Source organism: Microplitis mediator, chromosome 2 (assembly GCF_029852145.1).
Source record: "Microplitis mediator isolate UGA2020A chromosome 2, iyMicMedi2.1, whole genome shotgun sequence".
NCBI lineage: Eukaryota > Metazoa > Arthropoda > Insecta > Hymenoptera > Braconidae > Microplitis > Microplitis mediator.
Window position 1 is genome coordinate 10,481,667 of NC_079970.1, and position 27,855 is coordinate 10,509,521.

Here is a 27,855-nt window from a genome sequence, read left to right on the forward strand (position 1 = left end):
GTACATGGTAAGTCATCGTTCACAGTTAGAATATCAAAATGATCAATGTCTGATCGGTATTGGTAAATATAAATATATTATTAATGTCTTAGAGTCTACATCAAAGATACAGACTATCGACCAAAGGTATATTAACTATAGGCGGTTGTTGCAAAGCAAAACTAATGGGGGTGTACAAGATCAAAAGTTTACTTTAAAATCCATAGTAAGAAGATTTAACAAGTCCAATCGGCTATCCCGCTGATTCCTACCGATCATATATTCTTGATACCACCCAGCAAGCTTGCTATCGTCCATAAATTAATCTAGTAAATAAATACAGCTTCCAACATGATCATGCTCATTTTCGGTATGATATCTTTACTCCCACCATTAAATTTAACGGTATTCTTTTATAAGTCGAACTATATGCTACACGGTTACTTATCAGTTTAATCTTAGTTCGTTAGTGTGCCAGTATAATTGTAAAGTATCGAAGTATAATCGATTTTTAATTATTATCTTAACCCTAACTGATTTTATTATCAATTAGAATTTACTTGATACCAGATTATGATACTGTCAAAAAATATTTTATGAAACGAAATTAATTTCAAGTTTTCAACTTTATATTCATTGTGGTTATTTTATTGAAATCGTACTAATTTAGTGAATTATTAAAGAATGATTGCGAGATTTCACTTTTTTTTTTTTACCCTGAACGACCTCTTTTGGAACTTCGATTCAACCTTTTCTTGATTATTATCATATGATCGACAGAGATAATGATTGTTAATCATTCTCTATTGACTGTGATCATTAATTTCTACAACATATGCTTATTTAGACCGTTATCAAATCGTGAAAAAATAAATAATCAAGCTGCAAGCGGCAACTGTCATGGTGACTATATTTTTACCTTTCCGATAAATCTAATTCTATAGTTAGTCTTTTTAAAGCGACGATTTAGTGAAAGTTGATAACCAGCTTACTTTCGCGTTTCACTCTTCCTTGGTGTCTGTAATTTTTTTCCGATCATGTATAAGCGCGTTTTATATTCATTTTTATTATATTTTGGTTATTTAATAAAATTTTAAATTTTTTAAATAATTATAAATTATAAATTCGAAATTAGTATCAAAATACTATAATTTAGTATTTCAAGTTTGTGTAATAAGTAATAAATTTCTATTTTATCGAATGATTGTCATCGTGCATTGGACAGAATTTAATTCAAGCTCATGAACATGATGAAGTTTAAATCACTCTTTCGAAGAGGACAACAAAGCCACTCGCAACAACAACTCACTAGAGATTTACGTCAGCATCAGCCAACAGGTTACTTACACCATCAGCAAATGGCACAAACAGAATTGCAGCATCAAGCTTCGAATTTATCAACAATTGAGAAAAAAACTGATAATTCCCAGGCCGATTCGTGGTTAGCTAATAAAGGAACCGTTAATGTTGGATCTCAGAAATATACAAAAAGCACTATGAAACGTTCTAAGATACAAGAGCTAGAGCGAGAACTTGAATTTTTACATAAAGAACGGATGAAACTTGAAATTCACTTACAAGAAGTTTCGGCTAATGGAGAAAAACTTCATGAACTTCGTAAAGAACTCTCTTGTCTTAAGGTATTAGAAATTTGTCATCATTTTTTTTTTTTTTTTTTTTTTTTTTTTCGATTCATTAGCTTCTATTATTTCAAGCTCATGTATTCCGTTTTCCATTTTTATGTCAGAGATTAAATTATTTGTACAACAATTACAAATACTTTGATGAACATATTATTTTCAGTTTTATGAAGCCAAATAATTATTCATCATAAAACTGATTTTTTTTCTGCATTTTTTGAATTTCCTTTCATGTTAATTACAGTAAATAAACATATCATTGAACAATTAAGATTTGAGTAGAAATTAGTTGCATTAAAAAAAAAAACTATTAAGCCCGATGTTGTTTTCCCGATTGAGTTTCCTAGTCACTAGTATATATATATATATACATGTGTGTGGTGTTCTCTCTACATATGTCGCGTCATCAATGGAATTGAGTGTGTTGTGAATGTGGGCGAAATGAAAAAACGTTATTTATTACCTATTGTAACGGTAAATTCAATGAGAATTTTGGTCGAATTTATTTTACAGTTTTTTATTGTAAATTTATATTTATAAATATACATATACATATATATATATATATATATATATATATATATATATATATATATATATATGTACATATATTGTTGATTGTTGATAATAAAATGTAATATCAGTTATACTGTCCGTTTATATGTGGACGTGAACATAACCCTGAATTAATTGATTTCATAAGACTACTTAATCTTTTATTATTTGTATGAAATTCAATTGAAATTTAACAAAAAATATTAATAAATGTGATATGAGTAAAATTGATAATATTTACTTTCAACATATCTACTAATGCAGTAATATTTATGTCTTTGATAGGAACAACACAGTTTAGAAGTAGAGAGGTTAACCCAAGATAATCAAGTTTTACGTGCTCGTCTTCGTGATGTTGCTCATTCTCCTTTATCAGACTCTGAAAAACAACAATTACTACTGGACGCTTCCAGATTACACAGCTCAACTTCTGTTTCTATTTCAATGGCTCATCACGACGTGGGTGCATCAACAACAAACACTACATCTGATGATCCAAGATGTACTACTCCTGAATGGGATAAACATTCTTCGAGTTCTTTTTCTGAAATGTCTGTTGCTTGTCTTCAAGATAGAATTCTTCAAATGGAGGAAACTCATTATTCGACTAATGAGGAATTACAAGCAACTATACAAGAGTTAAGTGATTTACAAGCTCAATTGACAGAACTTCAAACTGACAATGAAAGACTTACCGAGGAAAAAGGTGTGCTTCTGGAATCACTTTGTAGACAAACAGAAAAATTAGAAGATTCACGAGGTAAAGTTGATACACTTCAAGGGCTTTTGTTAAAAGAAGAAAAATTAAAAGATTCGTCGAATGGCTATAATACCGAAAGAGAACAAAAACTTGTGGATTTATTAAAGGTAAAATTTTTTTAAAATATTAATTTTCAATTCATTATAGTACTAATAAATTTAATTTAAATTTAGAGTGCGCAAGAAGAACGAGAGTCTTTACTTTGTAAACAAGAAGAATTAACTTCGGAATTAAAATGTTTACGTCAATCTGCTGAAATGAGCGCCACTGAATTAGAACGTTTAGTAAAGCATGTTCATCATCTCGAGTTAGTCATAGATACTAGTAATATAGAAAAAAAACAACTTAGTTCAGAACTAATAGAAGTCAAACAAGAAAGTGCCAATAAAAGTCTTGAAATTAATAGACTTGTAACTTTATTGGAAAATGCTCGTTCTAAAATTGAAGAATTAAAGTTATCAAAACAGCTTGAAACTAAAAGTGAAGCTGATGAATTACTTGATACTGTAAGGCGAGAAAAAGACACCCTTGAAACACAAGCTGCTGCGCTACAAGAACAATTAGCTCGTTCTCATTGCGATCACGGACGGCTGAGAGACCAATATTCACAATTACAAGAAGAATTTAAAGTATATCTATTATTTACATTTTTTTTCTCATCTCCGGGCGGAAAGCGTCAACTTTCGTCCCGCTGTGCAAAACGAAGTTGCTGCTTTCCGCCTCCGTCGAGGAGAAAAATAGTATACACTCCTCGGGAAGTAAATAAGAAAGCCCCAGATCACATGTGATCTGAGACATTTCTTACTTTACTTCCCTAGGTGTGTAATATACTAATTCAAAATTAATTTATTAATTAAAAAACTGTTTTGCATAAATTTTTTTAGGTCACCCGTAATAACGCTAAATCTTCTATCGATGATTTAGAATACCGCTTAAGTCAATTAAAAGATGAGCGAATATCAGTTAATACAGAACTACAACTAATTCGAAACTCATTAGTCGAGTTGCAAACTCAGTGTCAAAGGCATTTAGAAGATAAACGAGAACTAAAAGCTGCGTTGAGTGAAGCTCAGCGACGAGAACGAGAAGCTCAACTTCACTACTATGATTTAGAACAAGCGCTTACTAATGAACGAAAATTACGACAAGAAAAAAATGCTGAGTGGGAGCAATTTCAAAATGATTTATTAATGACTGTTCGTGTCGCAAATGATTTTAAGACAGAAGCCCAATCTGAACTTGAACGTGTACTTATGGAAAACAAGACGCTACGAGATAAATTGAGATCACTGGAAGCTCAACTGGAAAAACTTAGCAACGGTATGTCTGTAATTAAATTTAAATACTTTATTTTCCACCGAAATCAATAAAGTATCACTTAGTGGCTAGAATGGGATTTTGATTTCCAAAAAATAATAGAATAAATAATATGTGTCATTCCACCAAATAAAAGTATTTTTACGGGCTGACCCTCGCCGATTTGATTCAAACTTTGTGAAGCCGTTCTATATATCTAAAAAAAAAAAAATTCTCTGAATATTTAAGCCCTCAATATGCAGCCGTTTTAAAATTATGATTTTTTTTATTTTTGAAAAATGTTTTTTTTTTAAACTTTTTCATTAATTTCTCAATGCAGATAAATTTTTTATAAAAATGAGCACATGACAGTTAATTTTTTAGGAAAAATTCTCAGCTTTTCAATAAAAATATTCATTCTTAATTTTAAGTTACAGAAGAGCCATTAAAATTCGATCAAAGTAGAAAAAAGATTTTTATGACTGTCCGGCGCTTGATACATCTAATTTGATATTTTTTTCTGAAAGCTGAGACTTTTTCTCACAAAATTTGTAATTTTCACGATGTGCATACTTTTTGTCTAAACAAAATTGAATAAAATGTAAACTCTTTACGGTTAAAAAACTTCAAGTTTTAAATTTTTTGAGGATGTTGACAAATTTTTAATACAAACATATCCTAGGCTACCAATAAAAAACATTTTTCAAAAATTATAAATATCATAACTTTGAAACGGCTGCATATTAAGGGTTCAAATTTTCAAAGAATTTTTTTTTTTTTAATATATAGAACGGCTCCACAAAGTTCGAAAGAAATCGGTGAGGGTCACCCCGTAAAAAGAATTTTATTTGGTGGAATGACCCATATATATATATAATTTCAAAGTACTGGAAGTTTATAAAAAATGTTATCTGGTGGACATAATGCAGTATCTCTTCCTTGAAAAAGTTGGTTGTAAAAGAAAAAAAAAATTTTGGAAAATCCAAAAGTGCACGCCTCGAACGCTCATATTACAATAAAATAAATTGACAATTTTCTTTTTTAATTACACAATTTTCTAATAAATATGTAGACGTTCGTTGCTTTTTTTTTTTTTTTTAATTTAGTTAATTGGATGACAGTTGACAAGTCGATTTGTCGCGATATACCCTGATAGCACGAGTTGCTCGTCCAAAAGTTGGTATTCATTAGTTTGTGACCAACTTGAAGACAAGTTGTCGACAACTCTAGTTTTTGCAACTTTTGGATACAAGTTACCGTCAACTTTCTGAGAAAGTTGACGCCAGGGAAGAGCCACAATTCGAAAGCAGGTTTCTGAGAAAATTGAAGGCAAATTTCCGTCAACTATGGATTGCTAACTTTTGCAACCAACTTTTGCCACCAACTTTCTCAGAAAGTGTCTATCAACTTTGGAAGTACCAACTTTTGCGACCAACTTGGCGTCTAGTTGCGGCTGTTAGTTTGATGCCAGTTTCTCGCCAACTTGGCTTTCAGGGTAATAAAAAAAATTTTTTTTTAAATTATCTGAAGGTAAAGTGGAGCCTTATAATATCAGCAAAGTTTGATAATAATCATATCTCACACCCAGTGAACACATGACCTTATTTTAACGTCACACGTAGGTTATAGAAATGTCACGGCATCTTATATAAATTTGATATCAATCTGACGTCCTACATAACTTTAATATGATGTAAAAACTTGTGACATCATATTGATGTAAGCATGACTCTTGTATGACCTCACAGTTATGACTTATGTATTACGTACGCTTGACATAAAATCTACATCACAAGTTTACTTGTCGCACTCAAATTTACTTGTTGCACGCAGATAATCGTATAACGCACACAAATGTCGTGGAAACAGTTGAATGGGCAAACAGTTATTTGGCGAACAAAAGAGCGTGTGCTAAGATAGCACTTATATCGCATGAATGATAAAAAATAAAAACTAAACGTCGAACATTTTTGAGGCCAAAGTAATCGATAAACTCGATTAGCGTGAGCATAAAAAAATTAACTTTATTTTTTTAAATGATATACCGAAAATATCATTTAGGATGACAAATAAAATGTATCGACAGTTTGAACTCTTTTGATATAAAGATTATAAAGTTTAGTATCGCAATTTTTCGATCGATTGAATTTCATACGATTTTGTGGAATTATTGAATGTTTCGCAAAATTTTATATAAGATTTTTTAAATTTCACATCACAACAAAAAATTAAAAAATTTGAAGAAACTTAATAAAATTTTAAATAATTATCATCGAGGCCGTCAAATATTGTTTCTATAAAATTTCATTTAAGTTCATGGAGTTTTTTTTAATTTTGTAAAAAACCAGCAGACGCCCATGATTTTTTCATCATTTAATGTTATCAAATCTTGTTTCTGAATTCGTAATGCGTTCGCGCAGTAATAATCAAATTAAAAATTCGGTATTTAATTTTTTTTTTTTTTCTTTCAAAAATATTTTTTCCGGATTGATAATTTTGACATCACCCATATGTCATATTGACGTCATAGAATGTTACACAGATATCACATTTACATCATGTATACGTCATTAGTTTAACATCATAATCTTACGTAAAAAAGTGCGAAATAATGAGTCAAACCCGACTCATTCATGACTTATATCTTACGTAAATGATGACATAGCGTAACGTCACACTGACGTCAAATTTACGTCAATGTGTTTACTGGGTAATGATATTAGTAATAAATCCTTATGCCTACTTATATTTGTGGGGGAAAAATGGCGAATTAAGCACTAGTAAACATAATCAGTTGTCAGTTTTTAATTGTTAATAAATGAACGAGAAGGACTACAGTACCCAGTAAACACATTGACGTAAATTTGACGTCAGAGTGACGTTACGCTATGTCATCATTTACGTAAGGTATAAGTCACGAATGAGTCAGGTGTGACTCATTATTTCCCACTTTTTTACGTAAGATTATGATGTAAAACTAATGACGTATGCATGATGTAAATGTGATGTCTGTGTGACCTTCTATGACGTCAATATGACATATGGGTGATGTCAAAATTATCAATTCGGAAAAAATATTTTGAAAAATAAAAAAATAAAATGAAATACCGAATTTTTGATTTGACTATTACCGCGCGAACGCATTGTGAATTCTGAAACAAGATTAGATAACGTTAAATGATGAAAAAATCCTGGGCGTCTGCTGGGTTCAAACACGGCTCCTCTTGGCTGGTAGTCCTGAACGTTGCTCACTGGTCCACATCACGAGAGTTCAAATCTCGTGCTTAATTGATGTATTTAGAGTGAAATGCCGGAAAAGACATAGTTAATAAGTTTTCGTGATGGATTTTTACAAAATTCAAAAAACTCCATGAACTTATATGAAATTTTATAGAAGCAATATTTGTCGACCTCGATGATAATTGTATAAAATTTCATTAAGTTTCATCAAATTTTGTAATTTTTTGTTGTGATGTGAAATTTAAAAAATCTTAAATAAAATTTTGCGAAACATTAAATAATTTCACAAAATCGTATGAAATTCAATCGATTGAAAAATCGTGATACTAAACTTTAAAATCATAATAGCAAAAGAGTTCAAACTGTCGTTACATTTTCTTTGTCATCCTAAATGATATTTTCGATACATCATTTAAAAAAATAAAGTTAATTTTTTTATGCTCACGCTATTGTTTTAATCTAAAACGTCTGAATGATCTATTATCGAGTTTATCGATTACTTTGACCCCAAAAATGTTCGACGTTTAGTTGTTATTTTTACACATTTATACATGTTTGAAAATTCATTCTATGATTGTTTTATTTCAATAAATAGATGATGAAAAACTATGACTCGGACATTACATCAGCATTGCGTAAAATACTGACTTGTCACTGATGTAAAGATATGATTTAAGAGTGACATCCACATTACGTATAACCATGACTTTGCTACTGACATAAATGTATGATTTTAAAATTACGTCATTATGATATACGGATAATGACTTTATTACTACATAACAATGTGATGTAGATTCTATGTCAAACGTACGTAATACATAAGACATAACTGTGACATAGTACAAGAGTCATGCTTACATCAAGATGATGTCACAAGCTTTACATCATATTAAAGTCATGTAGAACGTCAGATTGACATCAAATTTACATCAGATGTCGTGACATTGCTATGACCTACGTATGACGTCAAAATAAGGTCATGTGTTCACTGGGTAGTGATATTTAAAAGGCTCCTATTCTACTAAAATCTGAAGCTATTGAAAAAATAATTGGACTGATTAATTGAGTTTTTCGAGAGATATCTTGCTCACACACGGACATCCCAATTGACGTCCACCAATCTCATGTTAAATAATTTTTTTCTTATTATAGTGTAGCTAAATAAAATTTTTAATTAAATCCAAATTATTCTGTAGAATTTTCTCTAGACATTGGTATACTTTTTTTTCCTTACAGGTGATTTATAAAATCAGTAGAAATGGTTAAAGATGAGAAAATCCGGTTTTCACGACAAGTTGATTATAGCGCCCAACCTCTCCCGCTATCGCGTCCGAGGCGTGCAAAAAAAAAAAAAAACACCGTGTTGATAATTTAATAATTCTCTGAATTTTTGCGTAGTTATTTGATAACGCGGAGAAAAAATTACCGTGACCAGCATGACACAGTATACTGCCTGTCGCGATACTTTTTTAGCTATTTGAGGATTAGTGCAAGTATTGATACGGATAATACTGACAGAAATTCGTATCGTTAATGGGACTAAAATAGATCACGACGGTAGATATCCTATTATCCAAAAGCTCCCGTAGAATCCACTCAAATGGGTCAAAGACCATATAGAAACGAATACGAGTCTATTGGTTATTATGTGGTTTTTGACCCATTTGATTGGATTGTATGACAACTTTTGGATAAGATATACAGATCGTATATTTCACGATACACACATCACTATCCATTAGATCTTTCGAATCATGATATTTTTTTCTCCGTTAAAGCAGTTAATAGTTGAAGTATGAAATTCTCATTATAAACTCTCAAGTAACTCGAAATTGAAACCCCATCGAATTGTGAATGTTGAAAGATAAAAGGATATTTAAAGCTCATTTTATGAGTTTCAAAATCTTTTTTACCGAAGTAAGCTAAATCGTTCCATTCAAAAACTATTTTAAGATAAATCAATAGAGGTTTCTTTGTGTTATAATTTTTAAATATTTCAACAATTACTATTTAAAAACAAGTTCATTAACTTCATTTATATTTTAATTTAATAAATATAAATAAACGACCGCTTCATTATTTTATAACAGTAATTCATAATACTTTGCAACTTCATGCTCTCTAAACATGAATAAGTGAAAATAAGTGAATATTCACTAATTCCAAGTGCAAACCGAACCACTAATTGCAAAAAGTGGTTCGGTTGGCACTCAGAATTAGTGAATATTCACTTATTTCACTTATTCATGTTTAGAGAGTGAAATCCTACAAGTTAAGGAGGTATGGGAGTTGAGTCGAAATAATGAGATCAATTTTAAATTTTTAGGATCGATCCCTCACGGTTTTGAGATTGCCGTAAAAATGCCGAAAATATTCGGTATTTATGTGCATGCCGTAAATTTACAGTTATAATTCGGAATTATCATGGTTAGAGTGGCCAGTTTTTTTACTACAGTTATGTAGTATATTTACTGTACTTGAGCTGTAGAGTTAACAGAATACTACAGTAAAATTACTATAAAAATGCCGAACTTTTACCGAAAAAATGCTGTATAAAAACCGTAATAATACGATAATTTTATAATAATAAAATCGTATTTTTTTGGTAATAATACCGTAGATATTCGGCGATTTTGTCCGATTTATGCTGATATAATGGGAAATTGTAGATTTGGCTTTATTTTTTGTTCGCTTCTGCATTTAAAATCATCGAAAATGTGCAAAATGTAAAATTTTTTATTTTATTTATTTATATATATCTATATATGTGTATTGTGAGATGAAACGCAGTGAACAGACTGTACGTCCCAAACCTCCTTAAGGGGGGGGGGGGGTAGGGTTTTTAAATTATTTTTTTAAAATTTTTTTTCTGAATGAACAATATGTCAAGAATATTGTGTACAAATTTTAAATCAATCCGAGTAAAACTAACGGAGTAACAGCGTTTCAAATGACCAGCCGGTATATCTGATTCTTATACCTGCCCGACCTGCCCCCACATACCCCTAGTAGAAATCAGCTGCAATTTTCTTTGTTCTTCCGAATCCCTTTCTCCGGCTGTGTGTCTTTCAAAGGATGTAAACTGATGACTCAATATAAGTATAAAAATTCATATTCTTTGATTGATAGTTTATTTCAAATTTTCACCAATAAAAAACTTTAAATGAATTTTCCCGAAAACGTTATTTTTAAAGTCCGTGAACATCATAACTCAAAATGTACTAAACCGATCCCTTTGAAAATTTGAACATTACTTCTTCACATAAATCAACGGGTAACTACGAAGAGTTTTTTTTTGTTTTTCATTTTTTAAAATCGCGTTTTTCACTTCCAAGTGCTGCAAAAAATCGAAAAAAAAACTCTTCGTGGTTACCTCGAGAACTACATCAACTTTAAAATGCATATCAATTTTTTTTTTTCCGATGATCCGGTAACGAGTTATGATGTTCACCGCAAAACGACTTTTTTTCGAGGCGCCTCCGGAGATTCAACGTCACCAGCTTATTAATCAATCTTTTTCGTTGAAAATTTTTTCTGATATTCTTTAAAAGTTGTACAATAATATGTGATTAAGTTTAATGAAATTATATTACTCATCTCGCCGGAAAAAAATCACAAAAATATGCTTTTTTTTCGCCTTTAAAACCCTACCCCCCCCCCCCTTAATCGTAAAAAAAAGTTCGAAGAAAGAAATATAAGCTCAATAGATCATTTTTGTAATACCAACCGCGAAAGTTAGATTAATGGAAGTCTAGTCGAGAAGTTGAAAACCTGCGAAAAATAGTTACAGGTCTCCTGAAAAAAAGGTTGATGGCTTAAACGATCCGGAATGGCGTCTAGAAAAAAGCGTTTTTTGGATTTTTTCTGGAAAAGAAAATTACAATTGTTATTAACAAAAGACCGTTAAAAAAATTAGCCGTCCAGCTTTTTGGCAAAATCTCAAAAAGTATAAGTGATAGCTCAAATATTAAAAAAGTTTCTGGAAGAGCAGAAAATTTGAGTATAAAAGTTCTCGACTCCCCGAATTGTAGCTCCATTGTTTATAATTTTAATTTAACGTTGAAAATCGGCTTTTGCGCGGCAGTTTCGGCATGCGCGCGCTGCCACTCTAGTGAGCGTAGTTGTTAAATAATTTTTTTATGCAATTAAATATTAATTAAAAAATTGGAAAAAATTCTGGTTTCATCTAGATACTTCAAAGAATATGATTCCGCGGTAATAAAAGTTATATCACCATTTTTCAAAAAGTTATTCAATTGTTAATTAACATTTTTTTTACGGGTTTGTGTTGTCATAAAAGGCGGTATAAAAGTTTAAATAATTAATCCATGAATTTTTTGTTTCTTGGAGCCCTTTTTATAAACATACCCGGGAAACAATGATCAGACCTGATCAGACATGAACAGGCATGAGTCTTCAGGCCTGATCAGACATGAAAAATGACCATGCCTGACCAGTCCTGATCAGGCATGTTCAGGTCTGATCAGGTATGTTCATGTCTGTTCATGCCCATCCGGGTAAAAAAATTATATATGAAAAATGGCCCTATATAATTATATCTAATTATGTATAACTATATTCAATTATACATGTATATAATTATTGCTATAAAAATAAAAAAAATAAAAAATTCGAGCGTGTGCAGGATTTGAACCGTGGACCTTGCGCTCGAAAGTGTAACTCGCTACCCACTGACCTAAGAGATTTAGTTGAAAAGTAAGTTTCGTATGAACTTCAAGTAATAAAAATCTTATACGTGATAGATTCTTGGTCATTTGTTTGTAAATTTTTTATACACCAACGGATTAATTAAATATTTTTGAAAAATTTTTTTTCACCATATTGTTAGCGTAAGAAAATAATGATTTTTTAAAAAAAATTTTTTTCTTAAAAACAATATCTTATTGTTTATAATCGTTTTTTTCATATTTTGATTATTTAAATAAATAAGTAAGGAATTGTTTTTTTTTTAAATCATAATTTGCATTTCTAAATATAATGGCAAAAAAAAATTTTTTCGTCAACAATTTATTCGTTTAAAAGTTTAACAATTTGTTACAATTTATTTTTTTATTTTAATTTTTTTCTAGAACATAAAAAAATTACAAAAACAGCAACCTGCAACAAAATGTCAAAAAAATTTTTTTTCAATTGTTTAATAAACATTTTGATTTTGGAGTACGACAAAGTCCAAGCTCTGACTCGATTTGTCAACAAACAAATTGCTGTAACTTTGCAACTATTGCAGATACAGTTTTCGATCTTCCAGTCGTTTTTATAAAGTATGGCTTAAGCTTTCTTAAAAATTTTTAACCTAACGTTTATCTGTTATAGTTCTCTAACTACACGCATTTGTATATAAGAATTAGCATTTTCTATTTCTTACAATGCTTATATTTCATAAACAAATAATGTTATGACAAATATTTATTTATTTATTATTATTTACGCCTTCGGCAGTTTTACAATATAAATCAAATTATAAGTGTACAGTGTTATGCTAAATTAATGCTCTTTATGATATCCTAAGAATAATTATTAATATTTGTATTCGGTAAAACAAACGAATGCAAAAAATAATTAAAAAACAAAAATTATACAATAATATTATAAACGACGTGATCACTAATTGTCACCACACGGAAAGATTGGAACCCGACTGGTTACTGTTCTGCACCCTACTCAGTACGGTGCTGGAAAACAATGCTCGATTGTGGTGCAGCACCACACTGATTACCGTGCGGAACCTGACTGAGTGATATGCGTACACGACTTAGTCAGGTAATTTAAATTTTTAATTTTTTTGCTACTTCAAAAATTAATAATTAATGAAATAAAAATATTTTATAAACTTTCATACTGTCATCTTGTTGAGTATGTTTATAAAAAGGGCTCCAAGAAACGAAAAATTGATAGATTAATTATTTAAACTTTTATACCGCCTTTTATGACAACACAAACCCGTAAAAAAAATCGGTCTGTCAGTTGACCCTGCGGGCCAGCCCCAAAACTTCCCGCTGTTTTCGAGCTCAGGAACCTCGAAAACATTATTGTGAATACATTTTCGAGCTCTAAAATACGTTTGTATGCTGTTGTTTTCGAAAAAAAACGTTTTTCACCATTTTTTCTCCAACGATATCTCTCAAACGAATCAACCGATTGAGACGGTTGAGATGGCAATCGACGCGGCTTATAAAGCTCTAGAGCCCAGTCCATTTTGGAATCAATCCATCGAGCACATTAAAAGTTATTCAAAAAAAAACATGTTTGAAAAAATTTTATTTTTGGAATATCTCTGAACGAGCCCTACCGATCAAGCTCAATTTTCTTACAGCTTCAAGATATTGACAAGCTGATCGAAGCAAACAACGAAAAAAAAAAAAAAAAATTAATATTTTAAAACAATTAAATAGAATATTTACTATTGCTAAGAATGCTATGATGGAAGGGAATAATCATAGAATTCATGACCATTTCTATGATTATTTTCCGATATCGAAATTTTGGAAAAGTTACTAAGTAGCAAGTAGCAAAGTAGCAAGTAGCAAGTAGCAAGTAGCAAGTAGCAAGTAGCAAATATCAAATTCAAACACCACCGTCCATCTTACGGCATTAAATAAATTAATATTTTAAAACAATTAAATAGAATATTTACTATTGCTAAGAATGCTATGATGGAAGGGAATAATCATAGAATTCATGACCATTTCTATGATTATTTTCCGATATCGAAATTTTGGAAAAGTTACTAAGTAGCAAGTAGCAAAGTAGCAAGTAGCAAGTAGCAAGTAGCAAGCTGATCGAATTTTGAATTCGATTTATCGAGTCGTTTTTGAGATATTTAAAAAAAAATAAAAAAGAATTTTTTTTTTAATTCTTTCGACAACGGTTTCTCTTGAACGATTGAACCGATTTTGTTGGTTGAGGTGGCATTCGACGCGGCTTATAAAGCTCTAGAGCCCAGTCCATTTTGGGATCAATCCATCGAGCACATTAAAAGTTATTCAAAAAAAAACATGTTTGAAAAAATTTTATTTTTGGAATATCTCTGAACGAGCCCTACCGATCAAGCTCAATTTTCTTACGGCTTCAAGATATTGACAAGCTGGGTCGAATGACACCTTATACTTCAAAATCGGTTCATCCGTTCAAAAGATACAGGTATTTACATACGTACGTACATACATACACCCACTCGGACATCATCGTGAAATTAGTCAGAATAGCTTCCTACCGAAACCAATAACTTCCCAAACTTTTGAAAATTTACAGTTTTCTTAGCAAGAAGTTAAAAATGTTGATTAACAATTGAATAACTTTTTGAAAAATGGTGATGCAACTTTTATTACCGCGAAACCATATTCTTAGAAGTGTCTAGATGACACCAGAATTTTTTCCGATTTTTTAATTAATATTTAATTGCATAAAATATTTATTTTCGATACTTATGCGGAACGGTACGGATTCTGACGGCTTGAAGTGACGTCACGAGTTTGAGGCTATGGGCGCTTTCTTATCAAGACCGAGTTAGTTATCCGGTCGAGCGAAGCGGAAGTTGAATTTGAGAGAGAAACTGTCAAAAATGTTTTAAGTCGTGTAGGAATGTAGAGACAGATAGAGAGAGAGAAGTTACTTTTCGATACAAGTTCGAGGTAAGTTAACCAAACTATAGATTGCCAGAAATCGTATAGTTTGCGCCCTTTGCATGTTGCTTGAAAATCCAATTTTCGCAGTTGATATGACAAAAAAAGAATATTGTGACAGTTTGAGCTCTTAATATTAAAATTAACAACTCCCGCATGGCAATTTTTAATCTCCCGTTTAAATAACATGGGAAAATTTTTTTTTCAACTTTAGAATTTTATCACTCATCGGCGAATCAGTGTATCGGAAAAAACAATGACTACTTTTGTCGAAAATTAAACACTCTACAAATAATGTCTCTTATCATTTTTCGAAAAATTGAAATTTTCAAAAGTTATTCAAGGTCAAAGTTGGATTCACAGTAAATTCTAGTATTATTTGATTTTTTCGGCAATACTATCAGATTTTCCTGATTCAAAATATTCATTGAAAAGGATTGAAAATTATTTCAATTCTTTTCAATCCCACGGAGGTTTTAGAAAGTATTGAATGAAATTGAAATTTCGATCATTTAAATACTTTCTAATTCGTAAAATGGAATTCAAAAGTATTGAACAGAATTCTATCTTTGATCATTTCAATACCTTCCAATATGAAATTATTTCGGTATTGAGAAGGATTCAGAAAGATTCAAAAATTTCAATTCATTTGAATTCTTTTCAATCCCATACGTGACTCTAAAATTCGAAACTTTTTTGGTATTGAGAAGTATTCAGAAAGATTAAAAATATCAATTTATTTGAATCTTTTCCAATTCTTCGGAAGTTTAGAAATTCTTATATTATTTTGGGATTGAAAAGTATTAATTTTATGTACAAATGAAAGCCTTTGGGTATAGAAAGTATTCAAAAGTATTCAATTCTCATCTTTTTCAATACTTTTCAATGAATATTTTTAATCAGGGTTATCATAAAATGTCGTAGATTCGTTTTGTAGACAATTTTATTTCCTACAAATTAATTCAGTTAAAGTTTTTTGAAATTCCGCATTGTTTTCAATTTATTTCCATTTTAATGTCAAGCTTTTAAAAAAAATTGTGTTCTCATCGATTTCAAAAGCTTGAAGTTAAAATGGAAATAAATAGAAAACTATACAGAATTAGAAAAAATTAAATCAGAGGTGCTTTGTAGGAATTGAAATTCGCTACAAAAAAGATTTTATGATATTTTATGATCAGTCTGATAGGATTGCCGAAAAAGTCAAATAATACTAGAATTTACTATGAATCCAATTTTGACCTTGAATAACTTTTGAAAATTGTAATTTTTCGAAAAATGATAAGAGACATCATTTGTAGAGCGTTCAATTTTCAACATGAGTAGTCGTTGTTTTTTCCGATACACTGATTTGCTGATGAGTAATAAAATTCCAAAGTTTAAAAAAAAATTTCCCCTTGTTATTTAAACGGGAAATTAAAAATTGCCATGCGGGAGTTGTTAATTTTAATATTAAGAGCTCAAACTGTCACAATATTCTTTTCCCGTGATTTCCAACAATATTTTCGATATAATGAAGAAATAAAAAATTAGTCGTTTTTTTTTTAAACAGTCTGATATGTATATTAGGGTGCTTTTTATTTTTCGAACATTTTTTTTTCCTTAGCCTATATGAAAATGTTATTGTAGACTAGGTTGGGTTGAAAAAAAACTTTTTTTTTGTTTTTCTTAGCATGGGGGTAGAATTTGTACCCTATAAAAAAAAAAAGTTTTTTAAGAAAAGAAAAATTTTTTTACTCAACATTTTGAGGTGGCCCAATCGTTTTTAAAATAAATAATTGATCAAACGGGGTAGTCCCAACGAAAAAAATTACATGGTGTTCTAGAATCTGTAGGGTGTCCCCTTGAAAGCTAATTGAAAGTCAGGAGTTGAAAAAATTTTTTTCCCATTACTTTTGTAATTTAAGTGAAAAATTCAAAAATGAAAAGCATTTTCTTTTGAATTAAAATGAAAGTGAAGTAAAAAAAATTCACATTCGACAATTATTAGATGTTTTTCACGATTTTGGACAAAAAAAAATTTTTTTTCGTTGGAACTACCCCGTTAAATCAATTATTTATTTTAAAAACGAGTGGGCCACCTCAAAATGTTGAGTAAAAAAATTTTTTTTTTCTTGAAAAAATTTTTTTTTTTATAAGGTACAAATTCTACCCCCATGCTAAGAAAAACAAAAAAAAATTTTTTTTTCAACCCACCCTATTGTAGACGACAAAAAATAAAATTTCTTGAAAATTTTAGCCTTTAATTTTAATTTTAAGAGGTCACGATCAATTTTTGAAGTTTTCCCATTTAAAAAGCATGGGAATGATATCCCATTTTTTAAAAAAAATTCCTACTCAGGCAGTTTTTGGGCTCGTTTTATTGGGCCCGTAGTCCTCTTTAAAATTACTCTAAGTAACATAGATGCATTTACAACGGTTCAAAAGTTATCAGACTTTAAACTTCAAAAATTTGTATTTTCCCCAAAAAATCATAATTAATGGCTATCATTATTCCAGCTATAAATTTTCTAGAAAAAATGTCATACAACTTTTGTAGTGTGTTGAACACTCTATAAGAAATACCTAAAAATATTCAATATTGTCATCGTCATTGTTTATTTTTGTTAACTTTTCTCTTTTAAAGGGTTTTAGAATTATTTAATTTTAATTTTATTCTCGTGACAATTGAACTTTTGTATTTGTCCTTTTTTTTCGCACGCCTCATAAGCGAAGCGTTGAGGAAGTGCTCTACTCTCAACACGTCAAGGCCAAGCAATTTTCTCGCCTTAAGATGACTCTATTACGTTGATATTTCATCGAGAAGATAATATGAGTACACGTATATCAAGAAAAGACTTGAGAAAACTTATTTTATGTTTTTTAAAGAACGTTGGTTCTGCTACTTTAAAGAAAAAACGAGTTTGAAGAAAATTTTACTTGGACGTCCGGATGTCTGTATGTATTAATTCTATTGGGATGTAGTCAGAATAACTGCCGAAAAATTATCGTATCGAGAGCGATTTTTTTTATTTTGTTCAGAATTTTCTCAAGATGAACCCTTTCGATATTCACTATCGTAGTTTCTATCGTTTTTTTAATATTAAATTAAAAGTGATGACTGATAGCATTTTTGTATACAAAATCCCGTGTATATTTTCTTCCACTGATGCTACCTCTGACGGATATTTTTGCAAACCTCATATATATAGATATATTCTATTATGAGCCTTTTACCGGTGCTGCATCCATGCGGCTTTTTTTTGCACAACTCTTTTTTACTTTCTTTCTATTTTTTGACGTCAAATGTTGACATAAAAAGTAGCGTGAAGCGTGATAGTAGCAAAAAAAAATTTTTTTTTTTATTTTACTCTATAATTGAGGGATACAAGTTATTTTGACTTCAAAATTAAATATGAGTTATGAGGCGTGCACTTTTGGATTTTCCAAACTTTTTTTGGTATAAAATTAATCGAGCTTGATCAATTATTATGTAGTTCTATGAATTAACGTATCGATCGAAGCGCCGATAGTTTTCGACGATCTCAGTCTTTATGAAATTGAATTACTTTCGTTTCAAGTTAAGTGAAAAATGTTTGTGAAGAAATAAACCTAAAAACTCACGATTAATTTTATACTGAAAAAAAAAAAAAAAAAAAATGTTGGAAAATCCAAAAGTGCACACCTCAATCGCTCAATTTATTTTTAATCATTACTTTTATTATTATATAATATTAATATATTTTTTTTTATTATGAACTTTTATTCAACTTACAAATTATCAATTTAATTTTTTTATTTTTATTTCTTATTTTCAGTTTAATATTTTTTTACTAACATTTTTTTCTAAATATCCCGCCTTGTTTTGTCTTAAATGTCGCTTTTTTTTTCAAACATATTGATACGCTAGCGCTGCCACCAGTAGTTGATAGAGAGAAACAATGAAAAAAATAATAACAACAGTAAAAATAGCAGCTAAATTTTTCACGAAGAATCAGTTTTCACGTTTTTTTATTAATTACACCAAAACAAAAAGGATTCAGATAGTAATTTTTGAAAGGGTTCTTGTGATCAGAAATACACAGATAATAAAAAAAAAACTAAGTCGATAAGTCTTGTTTTTCGAAAGTTATCGTGTTTAGACGAGTCCGAACACCACAATTGACGCACTGAGGGCTTCGGACTAAATCATTTTTTTTAAATTAATCACATCATTAATCAAATAAGGATTGCATTGAAAAATGTTCCTTAATAAATTTCCTTTAAAATGGTATATATCATTAACAACTTTGGTGTACTATAAAGAAAGTAGAGAGGATTTAAAGTCCGTGAAAGGGCCGAGAGTGAGAGAGTGACAGTAAAGCACACCTAACGCTTTCGCGATTGAGGTGTGCAAAAAAGGACAAGTACAAAAGTTCAATTTGTCACGAGAATAAAATCAAAATTGAATAATTCTAAAACCCTTTAAAAGAGAAAAGTTAACAAAAGTAAACAGTGACGTTGACAATATTGAATAGTTTTAGGTATTTCTTGTAGAGTATTTAACACACTACAAAAATTGTATGACATTTTTTCGAGAAAATTGATAGCTGGAATAATGATAGCCATTAATTATGATATTTGGGGAACATAAAAATTTTTGAAGTTTAAAGTCTGATAACTTTTGAACCGTTGTAAATGCATCTATGTTACTTAGAGTAATTTTAAAGAGGACTACGGGCCCAATAAAACGAGCCCAAAAACTGCCTGAGTAGGAATTTTTTTTAAAAAATTAGATATCATTTCTATGCTTTTTAAATAGGAAAACTTCAAAAATAGATCGTGACCTTTTAAAATTATATTACCTTATAAAACTTTCACCTTATAAAATTTTCATATAGGCTAAGAAAAAAAAAAATGTTCGAAAAATAAAAAGACTATTCGGCAGCTGAAATGGAAGGTAGATTTCTTACTCAATTGATCGAATAACTTAATTTCGTACATGAATATCTTGTGATACATGTTAGTGTGTAGTCATGGTATGAAATTAGGCTCGTTTTCTAAGAGTGAGGGTAAAAAAAGACAATGACTATTTTCGATAAAGAACTTTAGATAGTTGATTTGACAAAACATTATATAGGTAATGTACCAAACTAACCTTCGCGTAAACAAAGTATAGAAAATTTGATTAGTATGAGATCATAATTGTAATCGCTATTACGATGGCAAGACCAGTTATAATTATAGGACGTACCGGTACGTTTGAAACATCATAAGTGATAAAAGAAATCCTTTTAAAATATAAAATAGCTGTGAAATTCGCAGGTTATGTTCTTCACAATAAAATACAACTGACGAAATTGAATTATAATGAAAAATGCTTAAGTTATGTGGAATGAAAACCATATTTTCAACATTTTTTGATTCGATTAAAATTTTCAAAGCTATCAAATTATTTGAAGAAATGGTCAAAACATAAAATTTAAGGTCATAAATTGAAGTTTATTAGTCAAGCTTTCAGATACTTTTTACGGAAAATGTCTATGAGTATTAGTTTTAAAATTCGATGAATTTGAAAGTGGATAAAAACTGATTTTTTCGAAAAATCGTGGAAATTTTAAGCTGCCATAACTTCTAAACTAATCAAACGATTTAGCCCATCTTCGAACTTAACCGTGATAATCGCCCGTAGAATAAGTGTGAAAAATTTCATTAGGATCCGATAAGAATTGTAGGCGCAATCGTGTCCTCAAAACATGGTTCTATTATATATATATATATATATATATATATATATATATATATATATATATATATTAGGGTGCTTCATTTCGGAGCCAAATTTTTTTTTTCAAGTGCATGTGGAAAAAACCATAGTTCAACACAAAAAAAAAATTTGCGCGCAAGAAAAAAAATTCAATTTATCCGCTTTGTGGCGTGACTGACCAATATAACACTTATCCATTGTTTCAAGTTTTGATAGTTTAAATACTCCAAATTAAACACATAAAAATTTCTAAATACTGTAGACCTTCATACCTAGAGAACTTCAACGTAGATTGCAATGCTTTCATGAGCGTATGATAACATTAGTACCTCAGTCACGCCACAAAGCGGATAAATTGAGTAACAGAGTAGCCCGAGCGCGACTTTTGAAACAAATTCAAACTATATAAGAACGATAGCGCTTTTAAGGGTAAAATGTTTACTTGAGACGTTACTCAAATGGTTACTGACATCAGCTATATCTATGTACAGAGAATATTAATAATTCACTTGTCTATAAGATATGAATAATTCGATAGATATGTAAGAAATTATCAGCAAATATTATATTCAACAACGCAATTTTGGCAATATTAAAAAATTCATAACTTGAATACAAGCTCGATTCCCCAGCCCCGATTTTCAGGGCTTTTTAGGAACATAATAAAGCAACTTTCCTGAAAGTTTGAAGGAAATCGAAGTTCCGAGAAAAAAGTTCTAGCCATCTGAAAACTGTAATTTTTTAAAATTTGATTGGTTTCAGATGGCTATAACTTTATTTAATAGAAGCAATGAAGTAAAAATTGCATAGATTCTACTAAAGTATACCCCAATAGAAGACATTAGCTGCTGGTCGATCCTCAACTTCGATTACTGTACGTATACTAGTGTTTTACAAATAGGTAAAATTTAACCAAAACAGTTCGTTAGTTAGAGGCTGTCAGCTAAGCCCTATTTGAGTTTAGACCAAATATTTATTTTTTTCTTAAAAGTAGAGAGTCTACTGAGAAAAATGCCGTTGGGCAGGAGTCTTTAAGTTATATAGAAGCTGAGATACAAATATTCGAAAATCAGTGAAAAATCGACTTTTTTAAAAATTCAAAAAATTCTCCAGCGGCCAGATTTGATTATATCGGGTCCAAATTTTAAGGATCTTCTTTTTTTAAGGTGTACTTTTGAGGAAAAAATCGGCATCAAAATCGTTGACCTGAGTGCGCACACTTTCGTCGAGAATTAATGGATCTGCCCATATATATATATATATATATATATATATATATATATATATATATATATATGTAATAGGTTTCATGTCATTGAAGTCTGATCAGATCTAATTATATATAGACTCAAGTATAGTTAGATCTGATTATATATAGACTTATATATGATTATACCTAGCCTTTATCAGTTAGATCTAATCAGATCTAATTATATATAGGTTCATATATAATTGTATATAATTCCATGTATAACCATGTACAATCATATATAATTTCATATATGATTATATATAATTATATATGATCTCATATATAATCATATATACTCATATATAATCAGATAAAATCATTTTTTATCGGGTCAATTAAACTTTTTTGCAGTAAATCCAAAAAATACCCCGTTAGCGTTACGACAAACATCGACTTCTGTTGAAACTCAACCGAACGTATTGACTAGTGTCAAACAGGAAATGGTTATGCTTCGGAAATCTAATATTCCACGACAAGATTCAAGGCTTTCCGTAAAATGTTTGATCGAGAGTATCGAAAATGCAACTAAACAAGCCAAATCTGGTATGTAAATTACATAACATACGTTATTCAGATGTATAAATGAAATCTAACGATATTTAAGTAATTTCAGGACCCGGTAGCCAAAGTAGTTCTACATCTTCTTTGAATTCTATTGGAACTAATGATCTGTTGAGCTTAAAAACTTCATTGCGCGATCAACACCAAATGAATAATTTAATAAGTGCTTCAAATTCATCAAATATTAATAATACTCATTCTATTGGTAATAAAAAGCTGCCATTTCCAGGTAAGAATAGTAATTTTAAAGCTGATTGGAGATTAAAATTAATTTTTTAAAAATTTTTTATTTACTATTTGAATTATAGAATCACAAAAATCTTCAGTACCAATCATAAACTTGAACTCAAAAGAACTGTTAGATTCTGCAACATTAAATGTAAACACTATCGATTTCGTACAACGAAACACTGTAACAGATCTCACTGGCAAGGATCCTCTATGTGGTTTAGTTAAAAACGGTGGTTCAAAGCGGAATGCATTGCTTAAATGGTGTCAAAATAAAACAATAGGTTATCGAAATATTGATATCACAAATTTTAGTAGTTCTTGGAATGACGGTCTTGCACTTTGTGCTATTCTTCATTCATATCTGCCCGATAAAATACCTTATGACTCTTTGAGCCCTTCTGAGAAGAAACGGAATTTTTTTTTGGCATTTTCAGCAGCCGAAAGCGTCGGAATCACGACAACATTGGTGAGTAAAACCTTTTTTGTAATACCCACTGCGAAAGTTGATTTTTCGAGTGTAGTGTGGTAAGGATATTGCGGTCGATTTTCGACTGACAATAGTAGCGTCGCTTTTTCCCGCAATCACGGAGTAAGTCTTCTTTTCTTTATATTCTTTCCCGCATGAAAAAAGTGTAAAGGTGAAAAGTATATCTCAAATTATAATTGTATATATAAAATTATACTTCAATATATAATTCTCAATATATTTTCATGCTACTATTTTTTGCCGTTTTGATATACTTGATTATACTTTATCAGTATAAGTAAGATTTATAATTTAATATACTCTGAGTTATATAAATTTTGTATAAGCTAAACTATACCCGCATTATATAATAAAAATGATATACAATGAGTATACTCTAATTATCTCGAAATTCTCAGGAAGACCTAAGTTGTTTTGGAGTAAGACGAAATCATCTTGAGAGATACATTTTTTGAAGATAATTTTTTTCTCGACTGATATAATTTTCGTTTTTCTAAGCTATACTAATTTGTATACTTTTTTTAATACTTCTTTTATATATTTGAGATATACTCGTTGATAGATTTGCAATGTATATCGATTATTATACTTTCTACTTCTATCATAAATATCTTCGATCAACTAAAGTTTAAGTCATAAATTTCGAATATATTAAAAAGTATACTTTAAGGTATAGTTTTACATATATGTAATACTATACAATTAATTATAACTTAAATTTATAATAACTAAGAATCACACGGAGAAAAAAATATTGCGCTCACCACTCAACGGTATCGTGATTTTCTCTCTCCTCGGTTGGTTATACTTTGTATACGGAAAGTGTTGGTCTATCGGATCGTGATTATCGCGATTCAGGCGGATCCCGAAATCATAAAATCGTTTTGCTATAGTAACGATCCGTTTTGGTATAATAACTATCGTTTAAATCATTCCGTCAACGATACGCCAGAAATCTAAATAATTTATACAGGGGGCATTCCATGTCAAATCACCGAGGTTTTGACCCGACCCCCTTCGATTTCGCTGAAACTTTTTTATCATTTTTTATCCTACCAAAGACATTTTTCTGAATTTTTCCAGATTTTTTTACCCAATCCAAAAAAAAGTTACGAATTTTTGAAAAAAACCGCTCTTTTTTTTCAAATTTCCATAACGTTCTCACAAATTAACCTTTCGGCACTTTTTTTTTTTTCAAAATTTGTGTTTTTAAATGTAGTTTTCAGAAAAAAAATACAAAAAATTTTTCGGAAGTCACGATATATGAAATATTTTAGTTTTTTCAATAAAACCGTCATTTTTTCGAAGTCCGTAACCTTCGATTCTCAATTTTTTTGTCTCAAAAAAAAAACTTCAACCAAGACAGTATTTAACCCCGCCATTCCCATTTTGTGCCGACTTTCCTTTATATTTTTTTTTTCGATTGAAATTAAAAAAATTTCTAAATTTGGCTTATTTTTATGACTTTGCGCTGAAGTTTCTTTGGATTGTTTTTAAAAGCTCAGAAGTTAAATAAAATTAGACAATAACAACCTTAAAGTGTATTAGGGGCAAGAATTGATTTTTTCGGAAGAAAATTCCTAATTTTTAAATATAGTGAAACCTAAACCTACAATTAACCTGTAAGAAATGTCTCAGATCACATGTAATTGTTGGCCGAGGCGAAGCCGAGGTCAACAAACATGTGATCTGAGGCTTTCTTATTTACTTTCCGAGGAGTGTATACTGTTTTCTCCTCGACGGAGGCGGAAAGCGACAACTTCGTTTTGCACAGCGGGACGAAAGTTGACGCTTTCTGCCCGGAGGTGAAAAAAAATTTTGGTACTAATTCTAGCTTTTAATGATTATATTAAGGTTTGCCTCAATCCATGTTTATATTTTCCATTTAAATAACACGGGAAAAAAAAATTTTTTTTAGAATTTTCTAGATCACAAACCAATCAACGGATTTTTATGCACGATTTATATGGTTGTAGGAAATTGAACGCTCTACAAAAAAGTCCCTTATCATTTTTTGATAAATCCAACTGTTCAAAAGTTATTTGAGTTTAAAGTCAAATTTATAGTAAATTTTGAAATCTTTTTATTTTCCCGGCGAAACTATCAGTCTTATCACAAAATGTCATAGAAATTTTTTTGAAGGTAATTTTATTTCTTCCAAATTATTACGAATAAAGTTTTTCGAAGTTCTGAATTGTTTTCTAGTTATTTTTATTTCAATGTCATGCTTTTAAAAGCAATCAGAAAACTATTTTTTAAAGTTTTTCTTTCTTTGAAGTATCATACCTTTGAATTTGCCGGGCTATTGTGAGACAGCTGAAACGCGCTCCCTCGTGTCAGAAGCTGAAACTCGCTTCCTTGCCTGAGAATCAGCCATTAGATTTTCTGCGCAGTATCTCCTGTACATTTTATAAGCGTTACATTATTGAATAATTATCACTGTCGATATGAATGATAAATCAATTGATTTAAAATAATTGAAACATACAAATTTATATTATGTGATTTTTTACATCTTTTACGTGAGAATATGCTTAACAAGTGATTATAATTATCATTTTAATTTTTAACTTCTCGCTAAGAAAATTGTAAATTTTCAAAAATTCGGGAAGTTATTCGTTTCGGTCCGATTTACGAAAATCGAATTTTCATCAGATGTCGACGTTTTGAGGTCCTAGGAAGCTATTCTGACTAATTTCACGATGATGTCCGAGTGTATGTATTAGGGTGGGTTGAAAAAAAACTTTTTTTTTGTTTTTCTTAGCATGGGGGTAGAATTTGTACCTTATAAAAAAAAAAAGTTTTTCAAGAAAAAAAAAAATTTTTTACTCAACATTTTGAGGTGGCCCACTCGTTTTTTAAATAAATAATTGATTAAACGGGGTAGTTCCAACGAAAAAAATTTTTTTTTGTCCAAAATTGTGGAAAACCCCAGCAAACGGGATCGAATTGAGTCGGATTCAACATCCTATTCGCTTTAACACGATTCAATGCGATTTTTGAAAACAGTGTTTCGTGTTAAAACGCATTGAATCGGATAGAGTAAATTCGAGGCAGAGTTCAACTTACCGATCAAGTCGGTAGTCCAGTCGTTGCGCACGAAAAAATGGTCAAAGATCATTTTTTCGGTGGGTAAAGATCGATTTTGAAAAATTTTTTTTTTAAAATACTAGAAAAAATATAAGGAAAAAAGTTACCATAAATTTGGAGATGAATCATTTTTTTTTTATAAAGAAATTAGATGTAAAATGAAATATCTCTGAAAGTATTGAGAAAATATCGAGACAAACTAGTATCATTGTTTTTGGGATTTAATAACGAACAAACTGAATTTTGAACGAAGTCTCTACGACGAATAGTTGCTGAGATAAAAATTATTAAAGCGCGAAAAACGAAAAAGCACGTCATTTCGTCCGCGCGCGGATAAACAAAAGAGTGTAACTCGGCAGCAAATCGATATTTTTACAATTTTTTTTTCTCATAATAAATCATAGATCAACCATAAAAAAATTTGGTAACTTCCAAAAAAATTTTTTCGAATTTTAAATTTAAAAAAAGTAAAAATCACTTTTTGTTAATAAAAAATAGGAAAAATGAAAAATAAATAAAATGACCTAATGGATAATTTTGTTTGAACCATTACCCAAACAATTACAGGTAATGACAGTTAAAAAAAAATTTTTTTTCATAAAAAAAACCCGTTTTGAAAATATTTGAAATTTATTAACAATTAAAAAAAAAAAAAATTTTTTTTTTGATACGACAGAAATTCATCTCGCGAAATTCTGAATCGAATGGTATATACGAATTTTTGTTGATTTTTTGAAATTTTTTCTTTATAATTTTCAATATAAGGACTTAAAAAAATTTCTTGCTACGGGACTTAGAAAAAATTGGACTTCGGATATCTTCGGGAATTGCTAGAGAGAGAAAGTAGGCATAAGAAGTAGTGTCTTTTTCTAACGGATAACGATTACTTTCTCTCTCTAGCAATTCCCGAAGATATCCGAAGTCCAATTTTTTCTAAGTTCCGTAGCAAGAAATTTTTTTAAGTCCTTATATTGAAAATTATAAAGGAAAAATTTCAAAAAATCGACAAAAATTCGTATATACCATTCGATTCAGAATTTCGCGAGATGAATTTCTGTCGTATCAAAAAAATAATTTTTTTTTTTTTTAATTGTTAATAAATTTCAAATATTTTCAAAACGGGTTTTTTTATGAAAAAAAATTTTTTTTTAACTGTCATTACCTGTAATTGTTTGGGTAATGGTTCAAACAAAATTATCCATTAGGTCATTTTATTTATTTTTCATTTTTTCTATTTTTTATTTAACAAAAAGTGATTTTTACTTTTTTTAAATTTAAAATTCGAAAAAATTTTTTTGGAAGTTACCAAATTTTTTTATGGTTGATCTATGATTTATTAAGAGAAAAAAAAATTGTAAAAATATCGATTTGCTGCCGAGTTACACTCTTTTGTTTA

At 29.9% G+C, this 27,855-nt stretch overlaps 1 protein-coding gene across 5 annotated transcripts in view; it reads left to right on the forward strand.

The window, feature by feature from the left end:
* Positions 1–634: 634 nt before the first annotated feature.
* Positions 635–27,855, forward strand: part of LOC130678431 (cytospin-A) — a 37,314-nt gene continuing 10,093 nt past the window's right edge. For 2 of the 5 annotated variants that reach the window (XR_008991824.1, XM_057485619.1), the window contains exons 1-8: positions 635–882; positions 1,205–1,619; positions 2,460–3,041; positions 3,108–3,563; positions 3,819–4,254; positions 22,442–22,633; positions 22,695–22,880; positions 22,960–23,348. Coding sequence is in view for 4 of the 5 variants with exons in the window: in XM_057485619.1 (XP_057341602.1) it covers positions 1,221–1,619; positions 2,460–3,041; positions 3,108–3,563; positions 3,819–4,254; positions 22,442–22,633; positions 22,695–22,880; positions 22,960–23,348 (2,640 nt within the window). In the remaining variant the exon portion in view is untranslated. Of the gene's footprint in view, positions 883–1,204; positions 1,620–1,938; positions 2,142–2,459; positions 3,042–3,107; positions 3,564–3,818; positions 4,255–22,441; positions 22,634–22,694; positions 22,881–22,959; positions 23,349–27,855 lie in introns of those variants that run through there. The other 3 variants (XM_057485620.1, XM_057485622.1, XM_057485621.1) reach the window with 3 other exon arrangements.